General features: G+C 36.8%; 1 protein-coding gene across 1 annotated transcript in view; it reads left to right on the top strand.

The window, feature by feature from the left end:
* Window positions 1–14,057, top strand: part of ADSS (adenylosuccinate synthase) — a 21,316-nt gene that overhangs the window by 4,926 nt on the left and 2,333 nt on the right. Inside the window, exons 5-11 of the mRNA XM_010185676.1 lie at window positions 1,636–1,702; window positions 4,250–4,357; window positions 4,659–4,740; window positions 7,027–7,153; window positions 8,403–8,557; window positions 8,971–9,095; window positions 10,148–10,245. Of these exons, the coding sequence (XP_010183978.1) occupies window positions 1,636–1,702; window positions 4,250–4,357; window positions 4,659–4,740; window positions 7,027–7,153; window positions 8,403–8,557; window positions 8,971–9,095; window positions 10,148–10,245 (762 nt within the window). The remainder of the gene's footprint in view (window positions 1–1,635; window positions 1,703–4,249; window positions 4,358–4,658; window positions 4,741–7,026; window positions 7,154–8,402; window positions 8,558–8,970; window positions 9,096–10,147; window positions 10,246–14,057) is intronic.

Genomic DNA, 14,057 nt, shown 5'->3' with positions numbered 1-14,057 from the left:
TCTTCCTGTATCGCTCCTAGTACATCTTTACTACAGAAGTTCATCCTTTAAATTGGATCTTTAGATAGCGTAATGTAATAGTTATGTAACTGCACATATTAGGAAATGGGCTTATTGCTGCTCTGGTAGTCATCTTCTGAAGATGTAGACTTTTCAGGTCTTTATCAGATGAAAGCTTATAAGAGCAGAAAAAAGGGTTTGCTTTCTGTTCTGATTTTTGGTTTGTTTTGTGGGTGTGGTTTTTTGTTGTTTTTTTTTTAAACAACTGATCTGAAATAGCTTAGTGAGTGAAGGTTTCAGAATAAATATGCTTTTACTCTGGAGTAACTACTGAGTTTGAAATAGTTGAGTAACTGTTTCTAAATTACTAAAATCCTTTCTGAGAATATAATCACTGTAGGTGAATTACTTGAAAATTACTAGATTATGAGAAGAACTGTTCTGCAATGATTACAATGTAACAGCAATACTGTGACGTTTCATAGCTAAACAGATTCTGAATAACAAGGACCAGTTATTGACTGTCACCCATCATTATTCTACTTCTTAAACATTCTGAAAATTCATTTAGGTTCTTTTTTAGAAAATTTTAATGATGCCCTGGAGATTGGTTGCCATGATAAATATGCCTTCTGTAAAATGGGTATTGGCAATCTGTAAATGAGTAGTCTGTAACAAAAGATCGACCAAAAATAGGTTCAAGATGCTGGGGATAATCTAATCCTTTAAATTGTGCGGATGTATGGAAATAAACACACAAATTGGTAAGGCAAACAAGGAAAAACCACTCTTGTTCTAGACAGAGTAGAGTATTCTTTAAATGGGTCCGTTTCTTGCACATTTTCAATCTTTCCTGTATAATGTGTAGATTAGTTTGGTTTAACTTTCAGAACGTAGTGCTTAAGAAAGATAAATTGGCTTCTGTTAATCTGCAAGCTGTTGCACCACCGCATTTGATGCGAGTTGTCAGATTTTAAACTTATTTTTTATTGCTTTTTTTTGGTAGATGAAGAATTGGTGCAAGGAATACTTTGCATAATCTGTCATTAATATGTAATGCTTTAAAAAATAATTAGGGCTTGTGAAGAAGACTTCTGTTTCCATAACAGACGTTGGTGGGAGATTTTGTATTTCCAAATGCATTTTAATTGATGTTGTCTAAAACATAAAAATAAAATGGTTTAAGAAATCTTAAGAATGATTGAGAATGTTAAAGTTCCCACCTTCAATTTCAGCAATATGATGGTTTTTTGCTGTAACCTGTTTTCCAGGATTTTTTTGAACTGCATGTTTTCTTTGTTGTCCATAAGTTCTTTTGGGCCACTACAAAGCTGAAATGGCTTATTTATTCTGTGGGAGGTGTACACACATTCTGTAAGTGTTCTGCAAAATAAACACTTAAGAAAACCCAAACAACCAGTGTCTCTGGAGAGCCTCAGAACTCTTCCCTGTGAAAAAAATGTAACTCCTAACAGAAGAGGAAAAATTCTTATCACTTTCTTTGCCTCTCTTCAATGTGTATATTTTTGTTTTCCACATTGATAAAGAGGGCTAGAGTTGGTTTGAAGAAATCATTACTGATACGGTAATTTGCTTCACACACATTTTCTACTTTGTCTGTTTTTATTTTCTTAGTATTTGATTTCCACCAAGCTGCTGATGGCATCCAGGAACAACAGAGGGAAGAACAAGCAGGACAGAAGTAGGTAGTTTTAGTTTTTAAACATAAGATGATATAGTACAAACATATAACTTAGTACATTGGATTTCTGTTATGTGCATTACAGCACTATAGACTTTTGAGATAGCATTAAACTTACTCTCTTCTTTTAAGCTTGTCTATGTGGATGAAAAGTAATTCACTCTTACTTACTGAGAACTGTAAAAGATATCATCCGTGGCAATAACCTTTAAGAGTCTCTTGCTTCGCACAGGTTGCTATTGAGTGATAACTCATCTGGTATTTTTACACTGGGTCATTTTCACATTTGACTGTGCTGTACCAGCTGTCTTGTTACCTGTTATTTTAGAAATTAAGAAGTAAACAAGGAGAAGGTATACACACACACACACACATATATGTATATGTATATATGTGTTTTTTTAATGAGCCAGTTGTGTGTGTCAGCTATTCTTGAATGCTTATGGAGCACAAGCTAAAAGTGTTGTATGACAGTATTTGCAATTAAAAACACTGCCAGTCACTCAGCTACTTGTGAGAAGGACTCACTTTATTAGTTAGTGTTAAAGGAAAGCCCAATGAAGAAATAGCCACTTTTCTCCAGTTAATTTGTTTTAAAGAAATTCAGAGGAAAAAGTTACATTCAAAGCTAAAAAAGCTACGTTGCTTTTAAAAGTGCTGTATCTCTTCTTTCTGTGGGGTTCTTGAAATTCTGCAACAATCGGACAGCATTCAAGCTTCTTAAAACTGATGATGCACTGAAAGTACTAAGCTATTTATTTTCTCCTAAACTTTAAGGCTGTCTAAGTGACTGTAGTGAGGGAAATACTATTACAGGCTGGCTAAGAACAGGCCATCATAAATTGATTATCAAAAGACTGCTGTTTATTAGGAGTTGGGGGGAGGGGGCGCAATTAAAATAGCCTGCTAGCATGTTGAACTGTAGATTTGGCTGTATAGCATGTTTGGTATTAAAATTCTTCTGTGTCTAACACTTCAAAGTCAATAATCATAAATAGTAAACTTAATTTTTAGTTTAACCGAATGCTTTTATCTGTTCAAATGTAGCTCAGAAACAGTTACAAGTAAGGCTCATGTAGCTTCCCTTGCAGAAAGGTTATAGGAAAAGGTAATCTAATCTGGTGTATTATGCTTATACAATTGTTTTAACATCTACACATACCGTCCTCTGACAACTCTTATGAATTGGCAGGTCTTAATGAAACAAAAGAAATGGAAACCAACTCCTTAAAAAAATATCTCAGTCAGTTCAGCCACAGCATCCTGGGCTGTGATAACCATGTGGGGCAAAGTTGCTGAGAGCGTCTGTCTTTTCAGACTGGAAGCAAACATATCACTACCTGAGGTTACTCAGTATTGAGTCTAGTTGGAAGAATTTGGGTTTTTTCTAAGGTTATTGTTTTGAATAATCTCCAAACTACTAATGGCCTAACTAAAATTAATTATATTCTGCTTATGAACTGTGTTTCAGTTCACTCACGTATCAGTTGAGATACGACCTGTACCTTTGACTTGACATGGAGTCCCTCTTAAATTGAGTTTTGGTGTGGTGCCTGCAAGGCAGTTTGAAGAAATCTGGGCCACTCTGCACATGCAGAATTTATAATTAAAGAACATAAGGCTTTGTGTGTCTGCCCAGGGAAAAAACACACAAAGCATTGGTGCAAAACTATACTTAGCAGTGTACAGCACACTTCTGAAAATGCTGCACGCCTGTTCACTTCTCCTTAAAAAGTGACTTAATCTTTTGAGAGTGACAGGGAAGATGTTTGATAATCTGCCTATGATGAGTTTGCTAGCTATTTAGCAGGGCTCTGGCGGAAGACACTTTCTGAACCTGCTGTACTTCTCTGACAGTAAAGTCAGTGCCAGTAAGTTGTATCTTATGATACTACTGACTTTGGCTGAAAAAGGCTTTTTAAACAGAGTGGGCAGGTAAGGGTAAGAAAAAGAATTCAGGTTTTCAGAATCAGCTACTGTGGAAAATCTGTTCTTGTACCCTTGTAAACGGACAGCATTTTAAGTATCATTGACACTCTTAGGTGCTTGGCAGTGTCTTCTGTTTTCCTGGCTCCAACTGAGGCATTTAGAATTAAATGAAATATTTATTACATACAAACTTGAAATGCAGTGTTTGTGCTGTTGCTTTATGGAGAACTTTCTTTAGGTCTTCAGGGCAATTTTTTAGGAAGGTGTTTTGTTAGTCTCAGTACATAGTCACTGAAGGATGTTGTCTTTGCGTTCAGTTCCTTAAGTGTAAAAGTTGGGAACTGTGTACAAATAAATATATAAAAGGTCACTGAAGTGTGGAAAGTTGTTGGTTTGAAAATGGTGGTACATAGAAAATGAATGTATTTATGTCTGTAAACAGTGATATTCTGAAAGTGATTTGCACACTAAAAGTATTACGCATTTTAAATGCTTTAAACAAGGTTCTAAATGCTCACAACTAACAGCATTTCATTTTATGCTAAGGATGTGTTAGCTTTAAAGAAGAAAAACTTTAGTTTTAGATCAAGATTAACTCTTGTTATTATCTTTTGGAAGTTTGGGAACTACCAAAAAAGGAATTGGTCCAGTGTATTCTTCAAAAGCAGCTCGAAGTGGACTCAGAATGTGTGATCTTGTTTCTGATTTTGATGAATTTTCTGAGAGGTAATTTCTGTATTTTAATGCACAGTTGCAAGCATGGTTTTCAGTTTCTGGGTGGTACCTGGTGTAAACAGTTACATCTACTTGCTGTTACTTTTTTAAAATTAAAAGCTACTTTAAAATACAGAAATAATTTTATTTATAATTTATTGAATTATCTGTTTATAACTATAAAAATATTTTATTGTTTAAAGTTGTTTAATCACAGAATAATTGCAGATATATAACCATTAAAACCAAAGGTTGGTGGGGGTGTGGGGAGGAAAACAAACCAAAACCTTAGTGAAACATTTTTGCCTTCCAGGTTCAAAGTGTTGGCCAATCAGTACAAAGCCATATATCCTACCTTAGAGATAGATATTGAAGGGGAATTGAGAAAGCTCAAGGTAAGCTTACTTCTGTCTGTTAAATGATAAAATCACTGTGTGCAGCTGCTGATGTGTAAATGATGCTCATGCTTACGTGAGGAGTTAAAACATAATACATATAATGGGAAATCGGAATATATGCATTTTAAAAAGACTGCTAGCATCCTTAAAGAGGCTTTTGACCCCACTTTATGCAACATTTAAAAACTTGGTTTCAAGAGAAATAGTGTAAACTTTAAGAAAAGAGCTTGTGTAGGGAGAATTATTTTTTTATTTCCTCAAAACCCAAGATGGTAGTTGGGGAGGGTATGTTTCATTGTAAAGCAGAGTGTTGATTGCTTGTGTCAAACTTAAGAACTGTAGTAAGTTGTTGTTCTAAGTAATAAGACTTAAGGAAGAAAAACACTGTGTAACAACAGAAAAATGTGAGTTGATAGCAGCAGAACTGATGAAGCCTGATCACCAGCAGACTAGTCCTGTGGGTAATTATTAATTCTGATTTGATGTTTTCCCTGCAATTGGTACATTTGTGAAATTTCTTACTAGTATTAATTCAGTGATGCCTAGTAGTGCAGTTTTTTGCGGTGCAGCCAAGTTCTTACTTGAAAAAATTGTCTTACCCTTATCTGCCCTGTTTTGTTTATGCATTTTAAAGAAACTTAATTGTATGAGAGGTTTGGTGGTTTGATTTATTTTTACCCCTTAGAAAACGTCAACCAAATTTGACAAATTGTTTAAAACCATTGAGGTATGTGTGGAACAGGGGAGGGCATGAACATGTTTAATTCCTTCAGAAATTCAGGCTGAAGAAATCGTCCTTCTTCTATCTTTAGTTGCGACTAAACTCAGTTTACCAGCTCTAGAATGAAGTATATGGGAGTTCTTAGTACTTCTCTTTGTCTTACTTTGGATGATATGTTGTTACACATGTTGAATTGTAATATTTTTATCAATATGTAGACCTAAAAATCAGTTAGTTGAGTGTTTTATAATGATTAATAGTTTACCTTGTACACATCAGGATTACAGAATATCTGAAACTCACTGTTAGTGTGGAAACATAATGTGTAGTTGTAGCTTGAGCCAAATTACTTGCGCTAAATGTTCGTTTTATGTTAATGCACTTGATTAAATTCTGAAAGAGAGTGTTATGTTTCCTGTGAAGTGAACCATTAAAATGAGAAATTCCATATGTTCTCATGGGAAAAAGGCTGTGGACCAAGTCTTAATATGAACACCGCATCTGAAATATTGTGTCCAGTTCTGGGCCCCTCAGTTGAAGAAGGACAGGGAGTTGCTTGAAAGAGTCCAGTGCAGAGCCACAAAGATGATGGAGGGAGTGGAGCATCTCCCTTATGAGGAGCAGCTGAGGGAGCTGGGTCTCTTTAGCTTGGAGAAGAGGAGACTGAGGGGTGACCTCATTCATGTTTATAAATTTGTAAAGGGCGAGTGTCAGGAGGAAGGAGCCAGGCTCTTCTCAGTGACAGCCAATGACAGGACAAGGGGCAATGGGTGCAAGCTGGAGCATAGGAGGCTCAATCTGAACACGAGGAAAAGCTTTTTTACTGACAGAGCACTGGACCAGGCTGCCCAGAGAGGTTGTGGAGTCTCCTTTTCTGGAGACATTCAAAACCCACCTGGATGCGTTCCTGTGTGACCGAGTCTAGGTGATCCTGCTCTGGCAGGGGGGGTTGGACTGGATGATCTTTCGAGGTCCCTTCCAACTCCTAAGATTCTGTGATTCTGTGAACGTTGCTTACTGCTTACGTCCAGCTCTCTGTGGCATTCTTACACTTGACCACTACTTCCAAAATAACTTTTTATTTACGAACATACCTGTGTATGTATCGTAAATTAATGCTGCTTTACAGTGGTGTGCATTTGTTGACTTCAGATGGCCAGAAGTGGTACCCCTCACATGCTGGTTTTGGGGGAGAAATTTTGAACACTTGGAAAATAAATACTGAATATAGTGAAGTATTGTGATTATGCTCAAGCTTGAATATTTCTGAAGCATTTAAAATTATTTCTAAAGTTTGGATTTAGGTTGGTTTTTTTCTTTTCCTTTTTTTTTCCTTTCCTTCTAGGAAGAGCTTACATGGCTATTGTGTAAATCTGGGTCTAATGCTCTTTCTTCCCTTGTTGACCTATTATGGCATATTTAGTGTTTCTTTATTTGCTTTTCCTTTTCAAAAGGAATAAGAACATTGTTAGGAGGGAGCAATAGCACTTGTACACTGGCTGGCTTTATCATAATAAAATTATATAGAATCACACTATACAATTGTCTTTTGTATTATGCAGGGCTACCTGGAAAAAGTAAAACCAATGGTAAGAGATGGTGTTTATTTCATGTATGAGGCTTTACATGGACCACCAAAGAAGATCTTAGTAGAAGGTGCAAATGCAGCACTGCTGGACATAGATTTTGGTAGGTACAACCTTTTTGAGACACATGTTGCTTTATCATTATGTTGTGAAAGCAGAGCACTGAATATAAACTCTTCTGTGTTTAACTGCTCTTGTGGCAGAAATGTTTTGTATTTTGAAGAACGGTATTCTCTATGACTAGCAACTAATTAGGGGCAGGGTGATGCTTTTAATTAAATTCTTTCAAACAACTTTAGATTCTTCCAAGATAAATTATTTGAATGACATTAGAGATGAGGAGACTTTTCTTAAATAGAGAGCTATTACTTCAGTGTCTGTAAATTTCATAGGAAATAACTTGCAATTGTATTCATCTACGGGAAACAGTTGGGAAGAAAAAGGGAGAGCTTTGAGAGGCAAAGTATGTATGCAAAATACTTTTGAACTATCAGTTTCCATTTTTTAAACCCTCTCTGTAATGCTTAGTGTTTCACTGTTTTATGATATAAGGAAAGATGTTGGTAATCTGGATTGCTAATAAGGCAAGAGTGAAAAGATTATCTCAATCAAGTTTTTCTTAAAACAATTTAATTTTGCTAATAAAATTAGAAGCTTCTTGATAGAAGCAGCTTTATTTTTTGAGATTATTATGTTTGTTTTCATTACATTGTAAGGAGAGATAAATTATTGCACCTATGTATAGGCATAGGCAGCCTCTATGGTAGGCTCCTCTGTCTTGTCACATTTTTCTTCAGTCTCACTAGCCTTGTAACTGCATAATTTTTTGTTGTTGGAAAGATGCTTAAACCTGAGACTGAAACTTGTAGGGACTGCTGTCAAACAAATACAAAATTGGCATGCACTCTGCTTTCAACTGATAAGAGTTCTGATATCAGGCATTTTCAGACATACTGAGTTTGAAAGTCTTTTCTTATAAGAGGAGGATATGCCTAAGACTAGTCACTGTAAATGTAAGCACCAAGTTTTCCCAAGATAATCTGAATATTGGAAGAAACTTCAACTTTTGCTTCTGAACCAGTTGAAGTAAGTATTAAGATTTCTACCTTTTTTTTTTCTCTAAAGATGGATCAGACAATGTACATACAAAGCTAAGAGCTCATTAGGTATGTTTATGACCACAAAATATATTTATTATGTGGTTTTGTTTTGGTTTGGTTTTTTTAAGTTTTGTAAAATCTAGGTAAGTGCAATGTAAGTACTGTTCCTCACAGGGTTAGATTTTTTGTTGTTGTTTATAATTTAAAACCACTATTTTAATAAGTGATTTTTAAGCCCATTTTTTTTAATAGGCACATATCCTTTCGTGACTTCGTCAAACTGCACGGTTGGAGGTGTGTGTACAGGTCTGGGCATGCCACCGCAGAACGTCGGAGAAGTGTACGGAGTGGTGAAAGTGTATACGACCAGAGTTGGAATTGGTGCCTTTCCTACAGAACAAAATAACGTGAGTTATTATTATTACAGCCCTAGACCTGTAACTGGAGGAAATACCTTGGTATGTCTGTCTTAACGTTAAATCAGTGCTACTGGTTAAATACAAATAGGTAACAGTGTGTTGGGATGTCTCATTCTTCTGATTCCAGACTGAGTTTACAGGACTATCAGTTTTTCAGACCTCTCTATGGAACAGAAGGTTAGAGCAGGAAAAAATGTTGAGATTTGCTCAAATAGTGTTATCTTGAGTTAGAAATAGCATTTTGTATTTCTGTTTTCATCCCAATGGACAAAGTGAAAAATCAGAGGAAGAACTTTTAAGGTAACTTACAATATTGTAAGATGCTGTGAAGTATACACCTGCATCATGTATTTATTGCAGATTAAAAAAAAGACTGATATCATAGTATTATTCTTCATTAGGAAATTGGAGAATTGCTGCAGAAGAGAGGTAAAGAGTTTGGTGTTACCACTGGTAGAAAGAGAAGATGTGGCTGGCTGGACCTTGTGTCACTCCGATATGCCTACATGATTAATGGATTTACTGCGTAAGTAATTTTGACTTGATATATGCTACAGATTAGTGTAAATTGTACATGTACAATAGTAACGTTCAGACATTATTGATTTGTTGATTGTTTTGATATTTTGATAAATTAGCCATCCCTCATTTTTCCTAGCATTAAATGCTTCTATATTTTATATTTTCATACTCATAAATTCTTCTTTCCTTTAGTTGTAGCAAATTATTTCTTATTTAAAATTATGCAAGAAGCATTTACGTATCTTAGTACTTGATGCTTCAAATTACTCCATCCCTTGCCTTCCCACCAAATCAAATCAAATGCATTAGAAGCGCCTTAAAATTTGATATAGTTTATGAGTTTATTGTTAATTTTCAAATAAGACAGATGAGAAGCTATTACTATCTTCAGCAGTATGTGTAAATGTAGAAAACTTGGATATTACTTTGGGATTGTAATTAAAATTTAAAATAGGTGTCTGAAACGAAGCTGATATAAAATTTCTAGTAGATCAACCTTTGTAAATACATGCTGTACTTAAATTTTCCTGTTTTTCTTGTTCTTTCTGTTTTTTACTTAGAATAGCATATAGCCAGGTATTTACAGAGCCATTGTTAGAATATTTTGGTGCTTTAGGACAGGAAAATTTGGTGGAGGACAAGAACAGACAGCAACAAGTGCGATGCTATGAAACTTTTTCAAATGAATGATCATAAAGTATCTTGGCAGCACTCTGGACAATTAAAATTCTCCCACTTAAAGCTATGGGTCACTCACTTAATTGGAGAATACCTGTTCTTCAAATTTTGCTATTTTCTTAGAATATCAGATCTAAGCATGCAACAGAAAGGACGTTTAAGTTGGTGGGGTTTTTTTTTGGGGGGGGGGGGACTTTTTTGTTTGCTTTGTTTTGTTTTAAAATGTCACACCAGATAAATAGATTAGTGCCACTCAAGCTGTTTTTTCTATGGAAAGCAAATGAATTGCAATGTGCAGAAATCCATTTTTCTTTTGATATTTTAAAAATGTCATGAGAGTTGTTAAACATGTTTAACCAGAGTAATGTTTCTTTATAGACTGGCTCTTACCAAATTGGATATCTTGGATGTATTTCCAGAAATCAAAGTTGGCGTTGCATACAAAATAGATGGTGAAATCATACCTCATTTTCCTGGTAAGACTGCTTGATTAACAACTTTAGATTTTGGTGATGTGTCTTAAATGCATTTGACTTTTACTTGTAAAATTAACAACAGGAATGTGTTACTTCAGCACCAAACCATTAAATGTCTCCCCAGATGCCCACATCTCACCTGAGATGCCCTGTACCACACCTGTACCTGCACTCTAAAGACACCTGTACCAAATAGAATTGTCTACTAGAAAGATGCAAAGTGCTATACAAAGCATTTTAAACATAAATGTTATTGCTGCTTTATCTCTTTCCTTCACTACAGCCTGCATTACCTTCAAGCTAAATTGGAAGCTCGTTTTACACTCTAACCCCAGTGTCTAATTCCCACTCCTGTATTCATCCCCTCTTCTAGCAGGCCAAATCTTCACTTGGGCGTGCGGTGAACCACATGAGAGAACTGATCTGGTTGAAAAGGCAGTTTTTTCTCTCCCTGTGTTATTTTTCTAACAGTTTGGTACCCTTTAATAGTTCAGAGCAGCCATAAATCTGTCACACTTACACAACAGAAAAGAGAGAAAAGGGGTGGGGAAGGAAATGAGCAATTAGCTTAGGTGAAAGCAAAGCAAGCTTCTAATGCTGGACTAATATACATCAGCTTAGCATGATAGAAACTGTAGCTCCTGAGGAGGACGGTAGTCATTTTAGTGATCGCTTTTACCTGGAAAAAAATGTATCTGCACGTTAAAATATTCAGATATCACATAACATTGTGTTATGGATAGTGCATCTTTTTCAGTTTACCGTAGTAGAGATACTCCAGAAAAAGGAAGAACATTAACCTATATTAGAGATTGGGCATTCTGCTTTTCTAATGCGTGCATAGATGCCTGTTTCCATTCTCATTGCTACCTTGGGGTTTGAGGCTGCTCACAGGTTACAATTTTTCATTTGATATCATCAGGAAAGGACTTTGTGTAGGTGAGGAGATGAACTGCAGTAATCGGATACAACTCACCGCAGGATTTATGTAGTATAATGAGGTAATTATGTATAAAGTAATAAGTGTGATCTGCTAGTAGTCCTTGAAAACAGCATGTATCTCTTGGGGAAATTCATAAGGAGTTAACAGAAAATCTTCTGTTTTGCCATGTGCTTGGAGTTCTCTGATTGATTTGCCCCCCAGTATCTTCAAGCAAAAGGGCCAGTTACAGTCTGAATGCTTACTGAATGACATGGGATGTACTTTTATTCAGGAAATTTTGTACCCATCTTCCACTAAACCAGGGAGTACTTTTACCTTTTTAAGAGTCAGATATTCCTTTATTAAAATATTAAGGAAATTTATGTGTACTTTAGATGGCCTTGGAACATAATGGAGATTGCACACTTGAATTGAGAATTACTCAGTAAATACTGCTTCTGTAGCCCTGTCACCTCACCTGGAGGCTATTTGGGCTGTCTTGTGTTCAAGCCAGGACAACCTTCTCTGGCAGCCTATCATTAAAGATGAGATAAACAGGTGGCCATGTGTTCCAGTACTAAGACTTCAGTGATTACTCCCCCCCCCCATATTCATTGCATCTCTCAGATGGGACCAGAATCTTGTTACAGCTCCTGAGGGCAGACTTTGCTTCCTGTGTATGCCCAGGTAATGAGTAGCTGGCCTTCAGTCACAGCAGCACAATGTGGCTTGCCAGCCTAACTGTATTTTTCTTTACTGTATGAACAATTAAGTATTCTGGTAGAAATTTAGGAGAAACTGTTGTCTTTGCTGTTGATGTGCTGTCTTCCCTAAGTGTCAGGAAGGAGTTTGAGCTGAACTTCTGGTAAGCTGGAAGATGCTGTCTCTCACAGTGCCTCTGTGTTCCACACCTCTCTCTTTGCTGTACTCCTCAACGTTTGGCAGCATTTTCAGCACATATGCTGCAGGTTACTTACAACCCCTGCCCCTGGCATAAAAAACCAAGAGGTAACTTTCTTCCCACTTTGTGTTTTGTAGACCATTAGATCATTTATGTCTACATCTGTGCACACTACGCACTTATATAATTTAGTTATTTTTTAAAAACTTGCCACTTTGACATTTTAAATTTAATTTGGAAGAGATCTCGTCTGGGAATCTCTTGCTGGCAGGGTGTTTTTTCTCTTTCCCCTCCCAACCCTCCCACTCTCTTGGAGATGTTAGTGATTTACCCTTCTTGTGAAATGACTGTCTCTAAATTAGAAGCACGCACAGTGCCCACCATCTCAGGAAAAACATGCCATATTTCATATATTGTTCCTTTTTCCAGCTGGATCAGAGAATCATACAAGTCTCAATTTTTTTAGCTTGGGTTTCTGTGGGCATTTCATAATCTCCTGTTAAGAAAGAACTGAAGATGTCGTGTAAACTTACAGCTTACTTCAGTTGGTATCACTGAGGCTGTATCCTTTTGCTATGGAGCTGGCCAGTATCTCCATTTCTGTTCAGCTCTAGGAGTTGATGAACAGGATGGAACTCTTCTAGCTCTGAGCTGATCACTTACATAGGAATGCGAAGGCCACGGTCTAGTCCTGCTGATGATGTTTGTCCAATGTCAGGCGTCAGTTGACCTCAGCACAGACAGACACAACCTCTGACTCAGGAGATTTTAAAAACATAGATCCTTAGGAAATCAAGAGATTATTTTGGAGAAGCTTTACTTCATGCTTGCATTTTTTTCTTGTGTTCTTTTCCTGGGCATCTACTGTAGATGGTGCTGGATGCACCTTTGGTCTGACCTATATGACTCTTTTTGTTCAATTTCTGAAAATTGCTGGAGGATCTTTCTCTTATAATGGTGCCAAGATCCCAAATGTCAGTAACATCACATTATTCCCTCTCCAAATTATAATACCAGACTACCAGATATCATTATATCTGCTTTCTCTGTTATCTAATTCAGCTGTTAGTAAGGAATATTCCAGAAAGCTTAAAATACAGATCGCCTGAGGGAAGAGCTGAGAGAAATCTAGATGGTGACTACATCTGTTAGCTCAGTTTATGGCTTATCTTTACCACACATCATCTTTTACCACACCTGCTGGAGCAAAATGAATCACTTGAAACATCAAGAGATTTATCCCTTCTTTTTCATCCTATTTTTTGGGGAAGCAAGGAGTTGAACTAATGCAGAGTAATGGAAAATCGTAGACAAGATTAGACCATTCAGTTCTCGGTACCTTCAACTTTCTCCCTGCTAGCCTCGTCAGAAAGACTTCCGAGTAAAAATGCCTGTGGACCTCCAAGATGAGGTGTTCAGTCACCTTCCCTCTTCAAAAAGAAGATCTTATTCTAGACCATCTGCAATGCCTGGGGATTAGTCTGTGGTTTGGTTTTAAGTATAGCTATTCTGTTTTACAGATCACCTGGACAGCAGACATGTCAGTTGTGACTGCTGATGACATTAAAGAAAGTACTTATTCTTGGCCTCTGCAACCCAACATCCTTAATGCCCCTATTGATTCAGCATCATTTGTCTTAACCTGTGAACACCTCAGTCCACAATTTGTGCATTTCTTCACTGTTGTAGACTTTGAAGTCAGTAGAGCTTAGCCCTCTTTTACATTTGCTCTAAATGCCTAGTTCACAGAGGCTGTCCTTACAGCATTGCTCCTATTGAAGTCTTACCTGCACCAGGGAGAATTATTCAATGTGCTGAGCCTGAGTTCGTTGGCTACACGCACGCTGGAGGGGATTAGTTCTGGTTTTGTATTTGCATCTCTTGCGCCTAAAACCCTTTCCCATGCCGACTAGCTGTCTGCAGGAGTGACTTGATCTGAGATGTGGAGCCTGCGTAATGTTAATTACAGTGCCTTTGGAATAACCTCGT

This window comes from Mesitornis unicolor, unplaced genomic scaffold (assembly GCF_000695765.1).
Source record: "Mesitornis unicolor isolate BGI_N332 unplaced genomic scaffold, ASM69576v1 scaffold36125, whole genome shotgun sequence".
NCBI classification, from domain to species: domain Eukaryota; kingdom Metazoa; phylum Chordata; class Aves; order Mesitornithiformes; family Mesitornithidae; genus Mesitornis; species Mesitornis unicolor.
Note: the sequence above shows the minus strand (reverse complement) of the source record. Positions and strands in the feature narration are given on the sequence as shown.